At 38.7% G+C, this 23,793-nt stretch overlaps 1 protein-coding gene across 10 annotated transcripts in view; it reads right to left on the bottom strand.

Moving 5' to 3' along the window:
- LOC135203194 (oxysterol-binding protein 1-like) overlaps positions 1–23,793 on the bottom strand; it is a 355,421-nt gene that overhangs the window by 304,498 nt on the left and 27,130 nt on the right. For 9 of the 10 annotated variants that reach the window (XM_064232920.1, XM_064232919.1, XM_064232925.1 and 6 more), the window contains 2 exons: positions 22,068–22,091; positions 17,242–17,489 (listed from right to left, as the gene is read on the bottom strand). In XM_064232920.1, coding sequence (XP_064088990.1) covers positions 17,242–17,489; positions 22,068–22,091 — 272 coding nt within the window. The remainder of the gene's footprint in view (positions 1–17,241; positions 17,490–22,067; positions 22,092–23,793) is intronic. The other variant, XM_064232922.1, reaches the window with a different exon arrangement.

The following is a 23,793-nucleotide window of genomic DNA, read 5'->3' as shown; positions in this document are numbered from 1 at the left end:
TCCACTGAATATAATAATAATAATAATAATAATAATAATAATAATAATAATAATAATAATAATAATAATAATAAGTGGCGCCGTGGAGGAGTGGGTTAGGTCCTCAATGGACTTAAGTCAAGTTAAGCAACATTGGGGCTGGTCAGTCGTTGGATGGGTGACCGCTCTCCTCGGCGTTGATTCCAGCTGTAAATGAGTACCTATCCCTGATGGGTAGGGTCCAGCTATGGGTAAAATAGCAAAAACTCAGCAATGATGGATAGAAATGAAGGAATAAACGACAACGACGTAAATGGAACCTCTGGCAACAGAGGAGATTCGTCCGGCAACCAGGTATTCAACCCAATTGAGGGGGAAGACGGTCAGGTACTTGGAGGTCGTCATCCAGCAACTGATCACCACAACGAAAGTAGTCAACAGCCTGAGATTGGAGCTACAGAAGCAAAAAGGAAGAAATGGACAAGAGAAGAAAATAAGGAAATATGGAGATGCTACATCAGAAGCAACCCGACGGAGAGAGGATATAGAAGAAGATTGGTCAACATCTGGAATGAGAGGAATAACACCCCCCAAACAGAGCAGAGGCTGGCAGACCAAGTAAGGAACATAAAGAAAAACAACTGGCTCTCCCCAACAGAAAGAGAAGAACTGGAAAGGGAAATGTCACACGACAACGAATTACACGAAGACGAACTGAGAGACGATGCCACAGAAGACGACAGGGAGGATGAGGTATCAAACAACGACACACGAAGAAACACCGACGAAGTAACAGAGAGGACGGAATGGGTAGAAAAGATTAGACAATGGATGGAGCCAGATACAGAGAGAACAAAGATCCCCTCCATGAAAGCCTACAACACCAAGAAATTAAGGGAGAAAACAAGTGAGGTCAATGAAATAATGGGCATAATACACACCACCAGTATCACAGAAACAAATAACTTGGTATATGCAGGAGCAAGATTAGTAGCAGAACTGATGGGGATTCGAACACCAATACCACCAGCACAACCAACCCAACAAAAACCAAAACAGCAACCTCCTTGGAAAAGGCGCCTGGAAAAGCAAATCATGGTGATGAGATCTGACTTGAGTAAACTGAAAGAGATGGCAGAAAAAAAGGCTAAGAAGCAAGAAAACAAGGGAGGAACTCAACGAGAAATACAAAGTACAAGAGAGGGACTAAAACCAACACAATAGAAGATGTAAAACAGAGGCTTAAGGCCAAAGCACATAAGATCCAACGGTACATGAACAGGAATAAGGGATACCAACAGAACAAACTATTCGGAACCAACCAGAAAAGACTATACAGCCAACTAAGAGGGGAAGACAACCACCCACAAATTCCTGAAGCCGAACCAAGTAAGAGACTCTGGGAAAACATATGGAGTAATCCGGTATCACACAACAAACATGCAACATGGCTCCAGGAAGTCAAGGAAGAAGAAACAGGGAGAATAAAACAAAGATTCACAGAGATCACGACAGACACAGTCAGACACCAACTAAAGAAAATGCCAAACTGGAAAGCCCCAGGTCCCGATGAAGTCCATGGATACTGGCTCAAAAACTTCAAGGCCCTACACCCACGAATAGCAGAACAACTCCAGCATTGTATCTCAAATCACCATGCACCCAAATGGATGACCACAGGAAGAAAGAACATCCTTAGTACAAAAAGACAAGAGTAAGGGAAATATAGCCAGTAACTACATGCCTATCACCTGCCTACCAATAATGTGGAAGTTACTAACAGGTATCATAAGTGAAAGGCTATAACAATTACCTAGAGGAGACAAACACATCCCCAACCACAGAAAGGCTGCAGAAGGAAGTGTAGGGGCACGAAAGACCAGCTCCTGATAGACAAAATGGTAATGAAGAACAGTAGGAGAAGGAAAACCAACCTAAGCATGGCATGGATAGACTATAAGAAAGCCTTCGACATGATACCACACACATGGCTAATAGAATGCCTGAAAATATATGGGGCAGAGGAAAACACCATCAGCTTCCTCAAAAATACAATGCGCAACTGGAATACAATACTTACAAGCTCTGGAATAAGACTAGCAGAGGTTAATATCAGGAGAGGGATCTTCCAGGGCGACTCACTGTCCCCACTACTCTTCGTAGTAGCCATGATTCCCATGACAAAAGTACTACAGAATCAACCATCTGATGTTCATGGATGACATCAAGCTGTATGGTAAGAGCATCAAGGAAATAGATACCCTAATCCAGACTGTAAGAATTGTATCTGGGGACATCAGGATGGAGTTTGGAATAGAAAAATGCGCCTTAGTCAACATACAAAAAGGCAAAGTACGAGAACTGAAGGGATAAAGCTACCAGATGGGAGCAACATCAAACACATAGATGAGACAGGATACAAATACCTGGGAATAATGGAAGGAGGGGATATAAAACACCAAGAGATGAAGGACACGATCAGGAAAGAATATATGCAGAGACTCAAGGCGATACTCAAGTCAAAACTCAATGGAGGAAATATGATCAAAGCCATAAACACATGGGCAGTGCCAGTAATCAGATACAGCGCAGGAATAGTCGAATGGACGAAGGCAGAACTCCACAGCATAGATCAGAAAACCAGGAAACATATGACAATACACAAAGCACTACACCCAAGAGCAAATACGGACAGACTATACATAACACGAAAGGAAGGAGGGAGAGGACTACTAAGTATAGAGGACTGCGTTAACATCGAAAATAGAGCACTGGGGCAATATCTGAAAACCAGTGAAGACGAGTGGCTAAAGAGTGCATGGGAAGAAGGACTAATAAAAGTAGACGAAGACCCAGAAATATACAGAGACAGGAGAAGACAGACAGAACAGAGGGACTGGCACAACAAACCAATGCACGGACAATACATGAGACAGACTAAAGAACTAGCCAGCGATGACACATGGCAATGGCTACAGAGGGGAGAGCTAAAGAAGGAAACTGAAGGAATGATAACAGCGGCACAAGATCAGGCCCTAAGAACCAGATATGTTCAAAGTACGATAGATGGAAATAACATCTCTCCCATATGTAGGAAGTGCAATACGAAAAATGAAACCATAAACCACATAGCAAGCGAATGCCCGGCACTTGCACAGAACCAGTACAAAAAGAGGCATGATTCAGTGGCAAAAGCCCTCCACTGGAGCCTGTGCAAGAAACATCAGCTACCTTGCAGTAATAAGTGGTACGAGCACCTACCTGAGGGAGTGATAGAAAACGATCAGGCAAAGATCCTCTGGGACTATGGTATCAGGACGGATAGGGTGATACGTGCAAACAGACCAGACGTGACGTTGATTGACAAAGTCAAGAAGAAAGTATCACTCATTGATGTCGCAATACCATGGGACACCAGAGTTGAAGAGAAAGAGAGGGAAAATGGATAAGTATCAAGATCTGAAAATAGAAATAAGAAGGATATGGGATATGCCAGTGGAAATCATACCCATAATCATAGGAGCACTAGGCACGATCCCAAGATCCCTGAAAAGGAATCTAGAAAAACTAGACGCGGAAGTAGCTCCGGGCCTCATGCAGAAGAGTGTGATCCTAGAAACGGCACACATAGTAAGAAAAGTGATGGACTCCTAAGGAGGCAGGATGCAACCCGGAACCCCACACTATAAATACCCACCCAGTCGAATTGGTGGACTGTGATAGAGCAAAAAAAAAAATAAATAAATAAAAAAAAAATAATAATAATAACTAATACATAAGAAAACTTATCTGCCAAGGAGAGTCACTACCACCACTACTGATTTTGGCCTCAGTGTTACCAGTGACATTGGCCCTTGGGTACCTAAGAACGGTCACCAACTTGGAAGACAGATATAGTCATCAATCAACTGGGATTCATGAAGTACCTCAAAACATATTGAAAAAACGCCAACAGCAAGGATTTCCTTATACGGACAGCCCGGATCAACAGATATGAAAAAAGGTGTTCAGTGTTGACAAAATTGCAACTGTGAATATAGCAAAGGGAAAGACCATCCAGACTAAAAGAATACCATTCTTATATGAGACATACACCACGGATACAAGAAAGACTGGCTAAAAATACTTAAAAATCCTAGAGATTGGTCACAACGTATAAATACCACATAAGGAAAGTTGACATCAGAAGGAGTGGAGGAATAACAGACTGGACAAATGAAGACCTAAAAAACACAGATAGAAAAACAAGAAAACTGATGACCATCATTCAGGCACTACATCTATGGATAAGTGTGCCAAGACTTTTTCTTGCCAATATGAAAACATTAGAAGAGGAACGCACAATGTGGAGAACTGGAATAATAACTGAACTACTGGGCAGTTCCTTAAACACAGTGATGGTGAGTAGTTGGTAACAGCTTGGAATGAAAAACTCACCTCTGCACATGAAGAACCTGATAGATAAGTAAAGGACCACAAAAGAAAGGAATGAGAAATGGTAAAGCATACAGTCCATGCCCAACACCAGAGGCTGACTCATGATGTACTTGGAGATGGCAGTTAGCAATGGATGACAATAGGGGAGAACTCGAGAACGCGGCCGGAGGCAAGCCGATTTTTACACAGGGCGAAACACCTCGTACACAGTACTTACAAAACTAAATAACAAAATATCAACGTTACCTATATGCTTCACACACGTATAGCACCTGCAGACCATCAACCACAGTATGAGTGAAGGCCTAGAATTAGCTCAAATAAATAAAAAAAGAAGTACGACACGGTTGCCTTGGCCTTCTACAAGAAGACCTGCAAAGAAGGTGGCCTACTGTGCACAGGCTATAGCTGGTTCACTTAAGGTAGATTCTTGGGTGAGCCATATGCCTGCGAGAAGTTTGTTTGGCGGCCGCTGACTGGCTGGAAGTTGCCTACCTCCCGGTACCAGCCAATCAGCTGTCGCTAGACAAACGTCTTGTAAGCATAGGGCTCACCCAAGAATCTACCTTAAGTGAACCAGCTATAGTATTGCAACCAGGTACTGGAAAAGTGATTGGAAAAAAAAAAAGAGGTTCTCAGAGACCATGGTATAATGAATGACTATGCGATATAGACTCGAAGCCCAGAGCACAAATCCTGGAGCAAATAAAGAAGCCATCGAAAGTATCTCTGGTGGATTTTAGCCATATCATAGGAAGAAAGAGTAAAGGGAGTATGGCAGAGACAAGATGGAAAAGTACCGTGGTTCAAAGATGGGAATAAGACGACAATGGCAAAGTGAACAGCAAATTGTATCCATCTTCCTGTGATCTAAGAGTGATACCAGAAGAATACAAGAGGAACCTGGAGAGGATTGGATGCACAAACTTCAAATCGAGCATCCTCCAAATAAAAGGTGTACTGATGGCCACATAAAGAAACAAAAATTGGAATTCTGATAAAACAGGGAAGTGGGAGTCAGATCCTCACAAGGCAAGTTACAACCAGGATCCTGACTCGGCTATCATAAAAAAAATGAACTACAATAATAACAGAAATCGTACAACCTACTTGCTGCAGATACTGTTGAGATCTTTTACTATGTTTAGAATTTGAATTAATTACATGAATTATATAAAATTATATATATACACATATACATATTGTATATAATCAGGACTGAAGAACTGTCGATTGAAATATATGGTTACGTCATTTAATTAAGTGTTTTTAATGAGCCTTTTAAATTTCATATACATTTACATAAAAATACAATATATACGCGTATATATGTATTATAATATAAATATATATCTATATAATATATATATATATATATATATCATCATATATACATACATACCATATATATATATATATAATATATATATATATATATATATATGTGTATATATATACGTAAAAATAAAGGTTTTTTATTTGCCACGAAGGATAGCTATCTCGCTTTTTCATTTTTTCCTTCGTGGCAAAAAAAACCTTTATTTATACATAGCGTCACGTTTTATATACTTCGTGATCAAGTTATTCATATATATACCTACATATAATATATACCGTTATGATAGAAACTAGACAAAATCAAATCAAAGGTACCAGTAACGGCAAGAGAATACATTATAAGTTGGCAAAACCTCTCCCACTAAACCTTGGCGAATGCCGAACTTTATCACACCATTAGTACACGAGAAGATTGGGGGAAGGGGGCAGGGAGAGGGTGGGGGGAAAGACCCACTGGGTGCACTTGCACTGAATATGAACTTTTAAAAAAGGAGGCGAGAAACTTCCAATAACGTCAGGATTCCGCAGCCACAATCAACGAGATTTAAGGAAAAAAAAAAAAAGTGACTATCGTGTTATTTCAATAACAATGGAGGCTATCTGAACGTCAAGTGTAACTTGATAAAACACACCAAAAGACTTTTACAAATGTTGCTACGTGGACAGATTATAAACCTGATATGCATAAGCTTTGAAAAATAGAAAGAACCTGATTCCACACAATACTGTTAGCCTGTGTAAAGTATATCACGCACGGATAAAGAAAAACAGTAATGAAATTTACATTAATATATATATTCAAGTGTTCCTGCAGGAACAAACCTAACTGCTGCAGTACCAGTTTACTTGTTTTGTTTGTTTGTAGTGTTTTTACGTTGCATGGTTATTCAGCAAAGGGACCAACGGCTTTACGTGACTACCGAACCACGTCGAGAGTGAACTTCTATCACCAGAAATACACATCTCTAACCCCTCAGTGGAATGCCAGATTATCGAACTCTCTGTCACTGAGGTGGCAGGCCGAGACCCTACCGATCGCGCCAATGGGGTGCTTCAGTTGACGTGTTGTCTATGCGCACTCGCACATGCGTATAAGAATTAACACGAAATCAAAGAAAGTACAAGAAATACAAATATAAACCACAACTTTTCCAAGATAAGATGAGCTGTCAGACAAAACTTGACAAAAAACAACAACAGAGATTACGAAATTACCATTTCCGGAGATGACGCACATTCTGGAGAGAGAGAGAGAGAGAGAGAGAGAGAGAGAGAGAGAGAGAGAGAGAGAGAGTTTATAGCCAAGTTGGACGGCGTTGTCACGAACTCTTAAACTGAAAACTAAGCACTTAATTCTAAGGCTTTATATAAAGATGATATGCCTCCTGGATGTTTCATTTTGACATGACCCGTGACGAGAGAGAGAGAGAGAGAGAGAGAGAGAGAGATAGAGAGAGAGAGAGAGAGATATATCCTAGTTGTTATTATGATCTTGTGTACATGTGAATATGTGAATGATTTTTCTCATATTATACGGAGAGAGAGAGAGAGAGAGAGAGAGAGAGAGAGAGAGAGAGCCAAATTTTGCAAAACCATCCTGAAGTTTTCCTGGTCACTTTAATTTTCAATCGTTCAATTAGTAAGTTAATTACTTTCCTACAAACGACTTGCGTTTTGTAATATAATGCTACATTCAAATACAACTCTGAATAATAAGTTACAACGCAGAACTCATAAGATATTGAACTGCACGTCACAATCCATCAAAACTATGTATTGCATCTCAATTACTAAAACTAATATATATATCTATATATATATATATATATATATTATTATATATATATATATATAATATATAATTTAAAATAGGAGCCCATAAAAGCACAATAAGGTAAAAAAGTAAATGCTACATTTCATAGAACAACTGTCTCCCTCTACAGGCAAGTTCATATACTTGCCTGTAGAGGGAGACAGCTGTTCTCTGAAATATAGCATTTACTTTCTATCTTTTGGCGCTTTTTATGGGCTCGTTTTATTAGATGAATTCAGTGTTAACGAAAATCTATCAGTCATTATACATACATATCTATCTATTTATATATATATATGATATATATTTTATATATATATATATATATATAATATATATATTATATATAGATATATCCTATATCTATCAGTATCTATATATATATATATACATATATATCTATACTATCTCTATATCTTATATATAATATATATATATATAATATATATATATATATATATATATATATATATATATATATATTATATATAATATATTGGTGTGTTTTTTGTGATACCTGACGAAGACGCTGCTGAAATATGGACAAAAACGTCGCGACGGCTTCAGAAACGAAATTCGTATACGGATTTTGTAGAAGTATGATGTTTGACGATCTTGATCTCGACAAGAAAAGCACGTTCCCGAATACCTCAATCATTCTGTGCACTTCCCAATTTGATCGGCTCAAGAAGCCATAAAGACATTTGCACATCACCTCCACAGCTCCTGAAAGGGAACGAATTTGACTTCGCTCTGACCAAAATGGAATGTTGAATTAAATCCTAAGGCCAGGCGCTTGCACCTACGAGGTCATTCGGCGCTGATGGTGAAATTGACAGTAAGAAGATTTGACAGGTGTAACAGGAGGAAAATCTCGCAATTGTTTCAGAGGGTGGAAACTCAGATGGAGAATATGAGCGGAGGTACCGTAAAAGGAATGGAAGAGGTTGCAGTTACGGCCAAAGGGACGCCGCAGAGTTCTTAAGTAATGCCTACAGAGCACCACTTGCGGTGCACTGACGACACTATCTACCGGGGGTGGGGGGGTAGGGGGGCGCTGATGGCAAGGTGCAAAGTGAGGGAAGAAATACTTCTAACCCAATTCCATAGACATAAAAACAAACTGGAATGTTTTGCATCCTCTTAATAATCAAGAGGCAATTCCTGCGATAATTAAATGCAGCTGTTGCCGTGCCATCGGCCTCCCTTGGATTTCAGTAAATTCGAGGAATCCACCTACAGACCAGTTGCTATGCAACTTCTAAGGACTTTTGGCTTCACAATCATATTAATAGTATTCTGGAAATACATAATATCAGAGAGAGAGAGAGAGAGAGAGAGAGAGAGAGAGAGAGAGAGAGAGAGAGAGAGAGAGAGAGAGAGTCGTATGGTTGGATGATCGAAAGAGTACAAATGCACTGCGGTACATATGAACTAAATCAGACCAAGACAATTCCTGTTAACATTTGGCGCTTATCCAAGAATTTTTTTTTTTTTAGGTTAGACACCTGTCTGGATTATGGACACTCACATGAAAAACAACAACAACAACAACAATGGTAAATACTTAAACGCATTAGTCATGCACACGTCTCAATATGCGTTTACTTGAATAATTACTGTGGACATTTTCATTCCAAAAGTAATAAGAACATTAAATGATTAAAGGCACTTTTCAGTAGACAAGCATTATTCAGGAATATACCGATGCAATTCAACTCGCTATAATAAAACACGCAGTCCCCAGAAGTCAAGAAAATACAAATTTTAAAAGTATATTTTCATAGGGGCAAAAATAAGAATCGCCGATGACACTATAATGGCTGAAATGATCATCAACCAGTCATCAACGAGAGATCGATCATTTCTTTTAGTTATCAACAATCAGAAGGGCTTTAATTCATAACCTTAAAATAGACTGAAGAAGAATGGCTGGTTGCCCATTAAATAAACCACAACAGAATAGTTGGCGACGCTAAACTTAAACAAACAAACACACACAAAGAAACGAAGCGGTGGCAGGCCGACGGACTCATCGGGTCGGAAACAAAGGAGAAAACATAAACAAGAGACGTAGGAGGAGGAGGAGGAGGAGGAGGAGGAGGAGGAGGAGATGGCACACGGGACGGGACTGGGGAGGAGGGGGGGGGGGGACACGACATCAGGTTAAGGCTGAGAATACAGGGGACACAGGGGCAACGTGAAATGAGGAGAATCAAGAAAACTTTCCCTCTCAAAGAATTGATCGGTTATTCATTTCTTCTCCAGTTTCAGTTTCATTTCCTCTCCCGAGAGATGCAAAATGTCCATCACTGACCTAAACTCTCGTGACGCCAGTTTCATACAACCAGAAAACAAAGGAATGGGAAATTCCTCGTAGCGAGTTGAAAAGACACCTCTGACAGCTTAAAACAAAGCGAAATGTCTTGTTAACGTTCTCTCTCTCTCTCTCTCTCTCTCTCTCTCTCTCTCTCTCTCTCTCTCTGTGTGTGTGTGTGTGTGTGTGTGTGTGTTACGGGCTGCTCTGTGAGCAAGAGCCAGTGCTGACACAAGGTCAGCTTAATCAAAAACAACATCTGTGTGTGTGTATGTGTGCTTGGGAATATTTTTAAGTGTGTAAGGTACATGTGCCTGGGAAGGTAAGAAGCAACTCTGATTACTCAACATTAGACCATACATATGATTTTGTATAAACGTGGTAGAACTGCATATGGAATTTAGGCCAAAGGCCAAGCACTGAGACCTGTGAGACCATTCAGCGCTGAAATGGAAACTGAGACAAAAAGGGTTGATATGTATAACAGGAGGAAAATCTCATAGTTACAAACTTGGTATAGATGCTATGCAGAAATGATCAAGTGAAAGAAAAAACACAAAATTCACCTTAAGAATAGATTAGAAAGTAGAATTTATGCCAAAAGCCAAGCACTGGGACTTATGGGGTCTTTCAGCGCTGAAATGGAAACTGACAGTTTGAAAAGCATAAGCACTATGAAGCAATTGTTATAGAGGGTGGAATGTCTGATGGAAAAACGAGAATGTGAACGGAGGTACAGCAAAATGGATGAAGGATGTTGCAGCCAGGGGCCGAAGGGACGCTGCAAAAACCCCTAAGTAATGCTTACAATGCCAAAACAATTACAGACCCATGAAACAAGGAAAATATAATATTTAATTTTATATATACACGTTGTACATTTTCTATAAATGGATAAAAATAAGTCTTCGAAAACGTGTTCTAGATTGCAGGCAGAATGTTAAAAAAAATATTATTTTCTGTGGAAGAAATTTCTTTAAATTCAACTTGCACCTTTACGAAAACAACAATTCTCTCTCTCTCTCTCTCTCTCTCTCTCTCTCTCTCTCTCTCTCTCTCTCTCTCTCTATGGTATACTAATATGTATATCTAACCATATATTATATATGTATATTTATATATGTATATATATATATAGTATATATATATATATATATATATATATATATACACACACACACACACACACACACATATATATATATATATATATATATATATATATATATATATATATATATATATACTACACACACACACACACACACTAGAGATATCACAAAGTGGTTTCCACCCGATTCTCTACAATTCAAAGGTTGTCATAAATAACCTCGTAGCGACCTACATTACGGTGTGTGTGAGTGAGTGAGTGAGTGAGTGAATCACCTGTTTTATTCAACAGAAGCACAACGGGGATTAACAGAAGGGGAGACGATGATTCCGTGCGTCCCAAATAAGACTTGTTCCATATCAGGACTATTTTCTGGAAACACGCGAGGAAGGGAGGGAATTCCGAATCTTCGAAAGTCTCTCTCTCAGATGGCATGAAGTGATCACCAGCGAGCAGTGAACACTTATAATAACACAAAGCTGCTCAAGAAACTATTACGGAGTCCTAACATTGTATGAAGAAGAAGAAGAAGAAAAAAAAAGTTCTTTACAAAAAATTTATCACTTTTCGGATTTATATCAATAAAAAAAATTCGACACGAAGTCTCTCTGAGAGAGAGAGAGAGAGAGAGAGAGAGAGAGAGAGAGAGAGAGAGAGAGAGAGAGCTGGAGGCGATTACATAACTCTGAATATGGGCCGGGTTGCGTGGGTCTCAATTTTGGATTTGTGTACATGACGGCTTCAGAGAGAGAGAGAGAGAGAGAGAGAGAGAGAGAGAGAGAGAGAGAGAGAGAGAGAGAGGCGGTTGGATGCTGGTGGCGGAGTTTATTAGAGTCATCAGGATTTACGAGAGAGACACCTTACCTTACAGACCTTACATCTTGTTCGGGTTGCCCCAGGTCCCTCAGTGTGAGGCACCTCTAATGTCTACCAGAGAGTTGCTAGTACATCTTCCGGTATATTTTGCATCTTCCAATCTTGGATGGTCTGGGATGCAGTTTAGATATTTGTCGAGCTTATTCTTAAACACATCTACGCTCACTCCTGATATATTCCTCAGATGAGCTGGCAACGCATTGAATAGACGCTGCATTATCGATGCTGGTGCGTAGTGGATTAATGTCCTGTGTGCTTTCCTTATTTTTCCTGGTATAGTTTTGGGCACTATTAATCTACCTCTGCTTGCTCTTTCTGATATTTTTAGTTCCATGATATTTTCTGCTATTCCTTCTATCTGTTTCCATGCCTGAATTATCATGTAGCGTTCTCTTCTCCTTTCTAGACTATATAATTTTAAGAATTGTAGTCTTTCCCAGTAGTCTAGGTCCTTAACTTCTTCTATTCTAGCTGTAAAGGACCTTTGTACACTCTCTATTTGTGCAATATCCTTTTGATAGTGTGGGTACCATATCATATTGCAATATTCAAGTGGACTACGAACATATGTTTTATAAAGCATAATCATGTGTTCAGCTTTTCTTGTTTTGAAGTGCCTTAACAACATTCCCATTTTTGCTTTACATTTTGCCAACAGAGTTGCTATTTGATCATTGCATAAAACAATGTTCCTATTCATCATCACACCAAGGTCTTTAACTGCTTCCTTATTTGTGATGGTCTCATTATTAGGTCCCTTATATGCATATAGCTTTCTTTCTCTGTCTCCATAATTTATTGATTCAAATTTATCAGAGTTAAATACCATCCTATTTACCTCTGCCCATTTTCTATCTCGTGTATTATTAAAAGTTTAAGACTTTGCAGGTGATATGTCCTATCAAGACAATTTGGCGGTGAAATCAGGAGAGAGAGAGAGAGAGAGAGAGAGAGAGAGAGAGAGAGAGAGAGAGAGAGAGCTGGATGGCGAAAGATGGTGGCCAGGATGTTTCTCTCCAACACACTCGACGCGCTGAGTGCAGTTGCACTCACCGGCCTCCCGGGTACACGTGTCCTCACAGCCAACGCACTATCCGGCCCCTACCATCCTACGTAACTCTCTCTCTCTCTCTCTCTCTCTCTCTCTCTCTCTCTCTCTCGTCTCTCTCTTCTCTCGTCTCTCTCTTCTCTCTCTCTCTCCTGATTTCACCGCAAATTGTCTTGATAGGACATATCACCTGCAAAGTCTTAAACTTTTAATAATACACGAGATAGAAAATGGAAAATTTTTATCTAACTGACACATCAATGAGAGAGAGAGAGAGAGAGAGAGAGAGAGAGAGAGGAGAGCGAGAGGAAGAGAGAGAGAGAGAGGAGCTATCAATTCTGTCACGCTGAGCTGAAAACGAAATTATATATATGTATATATATATATATATATATATATATATATATATATATATATATATACACACACATATATATATACATATATATAGTGTCTGTGAGTGTGTTTTACCTTAACGAATAAGCATTTTCATTGTTGTTTAGTGAGATGTTTTAATGAATCAATATTCTTCCTTGAGGCAAAGCTACTTTCCCTTATTTTTGTCATAATCTGGAAGCGAGAAAACATCACACCTTCAAATGCTACCGTTCACCTAAATAAAGTCACTCTCAATATTCTATACAAGCCGACAAATCAATAATGACAGAACTATCAACATGCAATATGATGTCACCCAATCAGAATTTCAAGTACGGAGTGAATTCTTTTAGAGAAAACGGAGAGCTCTCATCTATTTAAGGGGTTACTACGAAGATTTATATCAGCCATTTTTCACGTTGCAAAACATGACATGAACTACTTAATACGTAAATTAAAAAGTCGATGACAATACCGTACCAAGCTTAATCTCTAAACAATTATACCTCACGTAAAATTAAAGCAAGAATCACTGCTAAAGTGATTCATTCTTTAATCTTATTTAAGGCCCAAGTCGGAACCGATAATTTCTATTCTCTCAAAGACATTTTCTGTAAGGTGTCTCTATAAAGAAGTCAGTGACGGAAAATACGAACTAACCTCAAGTACCATAATTAATCATAAATTTTCATGTTATTTTCTTCATGCCCCCAGCTGCTCAACTGTTTTCACATAACGGGCGAATATTATATGCAAAAGCTTGCTTGCTTGACCTCATAGGATGTCCCACGACGCTCGGACCCACGACCGCTCGGACAGTTATCAATTTGCACCGAGAATATTCTAACCTGGCAGCTTCATAATCCTCATTACCATTTCCAACGCTTACGAATTCGCATCCGTCACCCTTGAGAACCCGGCTCTAACCTCGCTCAACCTGCCGATCCAGGAACTTCTTAGTCAGACCTAAACCTTCAGCCATATCCTAAGATTTGTTTACGGGTCAGTGAAATGAGGGCCACGCTCTCCTCCGGGCAGGTTGGGGGGAAAAGTCCAGAGACGACTGCTCGAGGATGCACCGGCACGATCGCGTTGTTGCTCTTTATATAAACATCAAAGATGCGAGTCCAGCTCTTAGCGACACATCCACGTGGAGACGTGACAGATACGTCTCGCGTGTCATTAAACGACAGTAAATGGATGCGAGAAGAAAGGTGGCCGGGTGAAATCGCGCACGTTAATAATATTTTAAATTTAGGAATATTAAAGCATCATGATGATTCTCTCCCACCAAGACAGTTTTGCAAGTAATTTTCCATTGGTTTCCTCATCACTATTAAGTTATATCCAATATTTTAACGTGTGATATTATATGCTTACTTTCATATTTTTTTAACTTACCTTGAAGAAAAGGACTAATTTCATGTGTATATTATTATATTATTATTATTATATATTATATTATAATATATATTATATATATATATATTATATATATATAATATAATACACACACATACACATAAAACAAAACCTTTGATGAGTGATAGAGATCCAATAGTGACAAGAGAAATCAGTTATGTCAAATATTTAGTAGAATGATCTACAAAATGAACTCCTCCTTTCTTTCAATTTTCAGCTGAAACCAATTAAGGACAGAGCCAACAGACTATAATACCAATAGGACTCCAAAGGTAAAGCAACCTGCACAGTTAAACAAGTTATAGGAAAAGATGATAGATAAATATATATATGAGGTTTGTTTGTCTGTTTTGTTTGTATGGTGCTTTTACGTTGCATGGAACCAGTGGTTATTCAGCAACGGGACCAACGGCTTTACTTAGTGACTTCCGAACCACGTCGAGAGTGAACTTCTATCACCAGAAATACACATCTCTCACTCCTCAATGGAATCGCCGAGAATCGAACCCGCGACCATCGAGGTGAGAAGCAAACCCCAAACCAACCACGCCACTGAGGCAGTTAAATGTAGGGAACAGGATAAAAATCGACACACCTGAAATTCCAGGGACGTCAAGAGAGCAAGAATGAATTTGGTCTTCGCTTAAACATCTAGAGATCAGAAGAATCCATAACTGCAGTAGCCAAACTATTCCACATTTCAGTTGGAGCCAAGATCAAACTCCAGCAAACCGAGCAGAATTCAGCATGATGCTACACAACAACACAATGCCTGCAGCGACAGCAGCAGCCTGCCTTACTATACTGTTTGTTGCGAGCAAAATCAGCAAGGTCAGGTAAAGCAGAGGATGTTTGTCGTTGAAGATCATTTTACGCAATAAACATAGTGAACTCACGTGCAGTCTTGTTGATGACAGATGTAATGAGTAATAAAGGTAAAGGATAAAACTAATGATAATGACTTGTATTTCGTTAACATTACCAGTGTCATTCACAATAAGAAGATTTACTTATTAAAAACTCGGCCCCCTCCTAACTTCAGTCCTATAGGAAATTACTTGTGTTAACGTATTCTTACGTGACCAAGAGGTTTTATTTTGATTAAACGTTTACAGGGGACACCGAACATCAAGGTGGACCCACAGATCTCGTCACTCACAAAACCTTTCCATTTTTTATTCAAAAACCCTTCGTATACAGACCTAAAACTATGTGTTACTTAAACCAATACAAACGAACGAGAGAGAGAGAGAGAGAGAGAGAGAGAGAGAGAGTCCATATTTACAAGTGAATAAAACATACGACCCATTAGTCCTTTCAAGTACGACACTTACCTTAATTTCCTTGAGAAGGGGCCGAAGCAGTAGATAAGACAGAGGGCCCCTTAAATTCAGCCTCCATAGTCTTCACACCAGTGTTAAATCTATTATGTGCAATGAGTATACTCTAATGGTGCAATGGATGCCAACTGTAAGCATCCCGCCTGCTAGATGTACCTCTATAAAATTCATAATTATTATAAGCTTGATGGGCGCACTACACTGTGCTAGAACCCGGCGCATCCCGTTCAAGTCTCCACTATCCTCATGATCCCCTACCTTTGGGGCCGGACAAACAGGTTTGCAGGAGGGTGGATGTGTCATGCCTCCCTTACCCTCCCAATCCCCTACCTACTCAACCCCGCCCGGGGCGGAAAAACAAATATATCCACTCTGATTTTATTATTATAGATAGACAGATGAATATACTTAAAAAGTAGTTAGACGATGAAGTGAAAAGATACTGCTAGACTACTAGTAATTAAGAGTACCCCATTAATAAAGTAAAAAATGTATAAAATATGTGCAAACGAAACATGGGCATCGACCAAGAAAATTAAGTTTGGAAGGATGACTACAAAATGGTGTTTACAGAAAGAGTATTTTAAACAGTCGGCCATATGGAAAGCATGGAAAATGACAGTTTAGTGATTTAGTGAAAAAAATTTATAATTAATTGTCAGATGGAGAGAAGAGCGAAACTTAGAAAACGGAAGAGGTATTCGAATGAAGGGGTCTCAATATTCTGTAAGATACAGAATGCATTCAAGATAGAGTCTAAAAGCAGTATGTGTCTCATATGCTGCTGAGTCTTCAGTGCGGGTAAACAAAACAACTAATACAGTGGAAGTTTTCAGCATATGGAGTTCATCCACGATTCACGAGTCTTAAGTATGAATGAGACAGTGACCAGTGTCACGGTTTTCTCCCGGAGACATCCTTTTTTTTCGTATGGTGCTTTTACGTTGCATGGAACCAGTGGTTATTCAGCAACGGGACCAACGGCTTTACGTAACTTCCGAACCACGTCGAGAGTGAACTTCTATCACCAGAAATACACATCTCTCACTCCTCAATGGAATGGCCGAGAATCGAACCTGCGACCACCGAGGTGGGACGCCAGCACCATACCAACCACGCCACTGAGACATCCTTCTTCGGAACACCTTAACGATGAAAAAAGCAGAACTTCAGTGTACTCACGTTTATCATGGCGTTGGATGATATCCTGAAGAGCGTGGCTCTTTCGTTGACCGTCTTCGTCTTGGGCGTGAGGTCGTGAGTGTTGTCAAGGGTCTCCAACTCGGCGAGTGACTTCTGGAGGGCGGCGCCATGCTTGATGATCAGGTCGTGACAGGTCCGTAGGTCTTCCAACTTCGCCGTCAGCACCTTCAAGGTGTTGCCCACGTCGTCGCGACCTGCTTCACCAACGTCTTCTTCGTCCTCGTCCTCTGTAGGGGGATTCAAAAGTAAATCGTTTCATTGTTCATATTTCTCCACAGGAGGACACGAAAAGAAATCGTCTCAAAATCTGAACGTTTGGGAGAACATCATCTGTAAGGGAAAGCAAAACTGTTTGGAGACGGAAAATAATAGTAAGTAATAAATTCAAACGTTTCAAGCTTTTCTGCAAGAATCAGAAAACAAAATAAACGTTTCATGACACAACGGGAAGTGAAAAATATGATTTCAGATTGTTTCAACTCTGCTGAAAACACAATCTTTAAACTCTGCAAGGGGATGAGAAAATGCTCCTTAACTCAAATGTCTCCTATTAATTCAGTAAGATGTACCGGGGAAAAATATTGAAAAGTTTAAACAACGAGATGGAAAAACGAGGAGTTTATTTAAACATTTTAAAGCCTTCGGAAAGGGCATTATTTACACAACAAACCATTGCAGTTTATAATAACTGGTCATTCTGTTAGGAGACAGAAGGAAAATAACCGTTTAGTAATCAAAAGTCTTGAGGAATTCCATTAATTATAGGTAGAACAAGTTTCAAGACAATAAGTAGAACAAGTTTCAAGACAAAAGTGTAAGTGGGGTATTTCTGTACGCGGATGGAAAGCTAAAACATTTTCTTATTCAAACGTTTCCGCAGTGGTCACGGAACACAAAAACATTTCTTAACTCCAATGTATTAAATATCTCTGCAAGAAAACTGAAAACCAAAACTTTTCAGTCTGCAAAATTATATTTAGAAAATGTTCAATTAACAGTGCGAACTAGTAACAAGAACAAAAGTTTAGTTTATCTTTAGCAAGCAAAGGAAAATACGAGTTTCCATAATGAAGCAAAATAACCCTCCATAAGGATATGGTGGGTGGGGGGGGGGGGGGGCAAAATGTTTCTTTACTTAGCTACTCCGTTAATTGTTCTACAATTTGGACGCTTCACAATAAAAACGCTCTACATCTAAATCGTTCCATACCTTTTGTGAGAATATTCCGCAAAAGTAGGACTAGGAAAACGTTTTAAATGTGATTATTTCCCAACTATAGAGGCAATGAAAACCACCAAGGGGTTACACATCTTTTGTAACCAGAAGAACAAAAACGAATCTTTCAGGTTTTAAATATTTACGTAACTGAATAACTCGGTTGTCTCATTCTTCAATAGATATGGAATGAAAAAAGATTAGACTGAAATTGTCCATATTTTAAGCAAGGGGATGTCAACATTAATAAAGCTTGTGGTTCACACAAACAATTTCTGAAAATATAAGGTATACATGCCGCCTTATTACTCGATGCTTGTCCCATTGAGACAATATTTCCTTGCTTAAACGTTTAAAATCTGTAATCGGATGGAAGAATAGAATACAGTACTCTAAATTCATTTTCGAAAACACTGATTCTGTGACTGAACAGCAAAACGGAATATTTCCTTATTAAATCGCATCGGCTCTTATGTAAATGAATATGCAAATAGGGCCTCCAGAGACTTTAAAACGTTTTCGAGAAGACTTAAAAGAAAAAAAAAATTTACATCCAAACACTTCACATCTTCCGCCAAGGGATGGGCAAAACCGTGACATTACTAAAATGTTTCAATACTATGAAATGGAATCCAAAAATCAAAATGGTTTCCATAAATCAAAGAGAAATACGTATCTTTCGTTATCAAAAACTTTGAAAGTAAAGGGTTAGAAAAGTGAAGTCTCATTGCCCAAGACGTTTTTGCAAGGGGGTAAGAGTAGCGAGATCACTCATAACTTGATTAGTCCTGCACAAATGTGAAAAGATAAAACGATTCATTGAACAGCCGTCAACGCACGACGGAAGAGTACCAAAATTCGTTACTTAAATGGTTTGGAGCACGTTTAAAAATCTCGCACTAGACAAACGAGATAGTTGAAAAATCTCGCACTAGACAAACATGACAGTTTAAAAATCTCGCACTAGACAAACATGATAGTTTAAAAATCTCCCACTAGACAAACGTGATAAAAGACCGGAAATATAAACATCTGACGCAATCGTTCCAAAAATGGGCTTCAAAACATTTCATTTTGCAAAAGTAACAAAGATTGGGTATATAAAAAAGTTACTCAAAGCTAAAACACTCCACAGTAGGATTAAAAACTTCAAATACCTCAAACGTTCCGATAAGGATGAACTTTTTTTTTTTTTTTTTAACGTTCCCGGTATTGGGAATGAAAAATCCTCTCGAAATTCATACAAATGCAAGAGTGGGATGATAAACGGGTTTCAGCGCTTAAGGCCCCACGGATTGGGATGAGTCAGTCAGTTTCATTACTCTTAACATTCAAAAGAACGGGGAGTCATCCCAGCTTTATGACTAAACGTTCTAAAGCTTAAGGATGATGGAGACCAATTTCAGGACTCAAAAACGTTTTTATTACTCCTCTCTTCTATGGGGCGAAGAACTATTTCTTTATCAGTCTGTTTCTTAGAGGATAAGGAACGACTCGTTTTACGATACTTACGAACCCAGGTATCATCGAGATGAAAAATATATAAGGGATATGGACGCGGATCTCCTTGTAAACGCTAACACGATTTACCTAATAAAAATAATAATAATAATAATAATAATAATAATAATAATAATAATAATAATAATAATAATGTCAAAGAAGTATATATTACATTCAAAAGTAACTACCGAGTTCTCTGTTACGCACACTAAGCCTAAATGCAATAAGGAATTCCTTACAATCTACGGAATATTTTGAACAACGCACAAAATGGTGCTAACGGGAGTCTAGATGGGTGTGTGCAATTCGGTCCCAAATTGACGATCTAAGAAACTGTGAGAGGGTGAGTTTTGCAAGTCTAAAGAAGATCAACGAGCGAGAAAGAAAACAAGCCATACACCGGAGTCCATAATTATTATCTACATGCAAATTCCACGTACAAATAAATGCATTCTCTCTACGCTGCAGTTTCCCTTTACAATGAAACAGTTATGAGATGGACCAAGATAGCCGTACTGGATACGTGTACATGTAGTACATCCCAACCGCAACATGTTAGTGTCAAGACATTGACTGAATGTTGCAATAAGAGGACAGACAAAGCGGTTTTCTACGTGATGCTAAAACTACCTTCTACAAACTACGATTTCTTACATGACAGAAGACAAATACGTTCTACAACTGGACAAAACCCAAGCATTCCAAATAAAATGGATTTATAATAAAATACTTGAATCAACAGGCAACATTCAAGTCCCTAATCAACGTTCACAAAGCACATCTTTCTTCTTCTGCCGCAGACGGCAGCAAATATATATACTATGTCTGCATAAGTCCCGACCTTGTCTAACTTTCACTGAATTTAGCACTAACACTAAGCCTAGAGAGAGAGAGAGAGAGAGAGAGAGAGAGAGAGAGAGAGAGAGAGAGAGAGAGAGAGAGAGAGAGAGAGAGAGAGATTAATAGATGGTATATATGCATACGCCCATCTTCAATTCTATTTTATTTTCACAAAGTTAAAACACTTGACACCACAGTCATTATCACATGACAGTACTTAACTGACAAGACTCCATACTCTTCAACAAAAACAGGACTTTCGTCCATAGCTCAAGGGATCGAATACTATTTCGATTACTTTTACAGTTGTATCGCCAGGTTAGTGGTTACATCAATGGCTTCGTTACTCAATGACTAGTGAAAAGTCACATATCACTTACAGAAAACTAATAATGACCAAGAGGCACCACGATTCATCTTCCAAGTTTTGGACTCACTCACTCTTTCGAGCTGCACCTGATGCTGCTCTTCCTTCCTTCTTCCTTCCTTCCTTCCTCGTGGATCAAACTTCACTCAAGGGGTAACAACCGAATGACTTGAATCAAATTCTAGAACTTCACTTCAGTTTGTCGGTTTGACATGAAACTGCCGAAGTGGGTATCATGGAAAAGTCAATCAAGCACTGTCACGTGTAATCGTTTCGTCTAATCGTTAAACATTTCTATATTTCTCTCATTTTTATCTACTTCTATTGAAAGTTCAAGTACCCTACATATGTAAATTGACATATAGGTATTTACAGAAAGCTACCAAAAATGATCCTGTTAAAAACATTCAGATTAGTAAACTTTATTTCCATTAAAAATTATGATGATGAACTCCCACTCAGCCACTCTCAATTAACTGTTAAGACTCAGCCATTCTGAATTATCTGTCAGAGGATTAACTCTTAAGAGGATCAGCCATTCAGGGTTAACTATTTTAAGAGACTTCAGCCATTCTGAATTATCTGTCAGAGGATTAACTTTTAAGAGACATCTGCCACTCTGGATTAATTGTTTAGAGACTTCAGCCATTCTGGATTAAGCGTTCAGCCATTCTCAGTCATGATGATGATTCAAGATGCCACAGCCATTTTCCTAAATGCACAGCAGCGCTTGCTCCGCCGATTAGGGACTTTGAAATTGATGGCTTTCGTTTCCCAGCTCCCCAAAGTTCACCTCTTACTGTGTTATATCTCAAGGTCATAAAGGCTGAAAGAAGCATTAATATACAGGTGGTCAGACACTGAGACGCTTCACTATACCTGTGGTAGTGCTACTATAATCTCCTGGTTTTGCCAACCGCCAGTCACCAAGAAAAAAATAAAAATAAGATCAATAGACATCTTGAAAAGCCTAAAATTAAAAGTTATTATTCTGATAAAATCAACATACACAAAATTTGGCAAATATAAAAAATAAAATATTCGACCAAAATATCAATACAAAAACCGACGATGTCAATGTCGTCACTGAGATATGTTAATTCATTTCTAAAACAAGGCTAGATACAAAACTATTTACTTACAAACACAGACAACATATAAATTTGTTTAATCACAATTACATTAACACAAGGTAAACTACACCAGAACAAAAGGCAAGAGCATCACAAACTGTCATTCGTCAACAACACGCTTTCTAATACATACATCTGCAACTACTACGTAAGCTGTTCAATGCATAAAATCAACACCGTTGATGACTGCACACGCTATCAATTCATATTTCATGGTGACAAAATACTTGACAAAATAGTTAAATCTAGTTCCTAAGGTTATATAAGTAACGGCAACAATGAGACAACTCATCAGATAAGATTAGCTTTCATTAAGTTACTTTGTAGGTTGAGCGAGATATCTTTTTGAGTATAGTACCGTACCTTTCTACTACAAAGACTGCAAACCTTATATTTTTTTGCAGCAGTTACTTGAGATGACTTACAACACCAGTAATGAAGTAGGCAAGTAAGTATTTCTTACAAAAGAATACTTCCCAAACAAAAGTGAACATATTCTGCAAAATATCTCAAACTCAAACCCTTAAGGAAAGTTTCAAAGCACATCTGAATTTTATTATATTTTCCAATGCACTACTAATACTTGGGATATTTCCTCGGTGATCAAAATTTTACAACCACACAAAATAATAGATGCTTTAAAAGTTGTTATGAATATTCATCCGCGGATCCTTCCAGCGGATTTTTCAATGAAAATAAGAGGATTTTTCAATAAAAATAATCATACCAACGTCACTATCTGAGAACTTTATCATCAAAGGTTTAATTTATCATTAAAATCAATACACATAATAATAAAAGGTTATATATAAATTCTGAAAGATAATAAAATAATTAATCGCATTATCAGAGAGGAAAAGGCACCCAGAAGGTCCTTAACATATTATATAAAAATAAACACCAATTTTAAATAGACAAATATCGACTCTCTCTCTCTCTCTCTCTAACCTTTTTCCATTCCAGAGCCTGCAGTGCGAGTCTGACCTTGAAGGCCACCCCCCACCTAAAACTTCAGCAAAGAAAACAGATAAAAGACACCAGTCTCACCAAGGTCACACAACGGCCGACTCTGGGACAACAAAAGAAAGCAAAATTAATTACATCAGCCACGACGTACAACAATAGCAACATCAGCACAAACGTAAACAAAAAAGGCTACTGCGGCGAAATTCCATTCCAATTAGCTTTCTCATTTCTTCTTACGTTTCTTCTACACATATCCACGTCACCGTAAATATGCTCTTCTTTTTGACGCCAAGAACGGCGGCAATGGGCAGTTGGGTGTCACTGCCCTTCTCTGGGGTAAAGTACAAGAAGCTAAAGGAGTAGAATATAGAATTTAGGCCAAAGGCCAATAGCTGGGATGTATGAGGACGTTCAGCACTGAGAGGAAAACTGAGAGTAGAAAGGCGTGAAAGGTGTAACTGGAGGAAAACCTCGCAGTTGCACTATGAATCAATTGTTTGGACACG

This window comes from Macrobrachium nipponense, chromosome 33 (genome assembly GCF_015104395.2).
Source record: "Macrobrachium nipponense isolate FS-2020 chromosome 33, ASM1510439v2, whole genome shotgun sequence".
NCBI classification, from domain to species: Eukaryota; Metazoa; Arthropoda; class Malacostraca; order Decapoda; family Palaemonidae; genus Macrobrachium; species Macrobrachium nipponense.
This window is presented reverse-complemented; position numbering and strand designations above follow the sequence as displayed.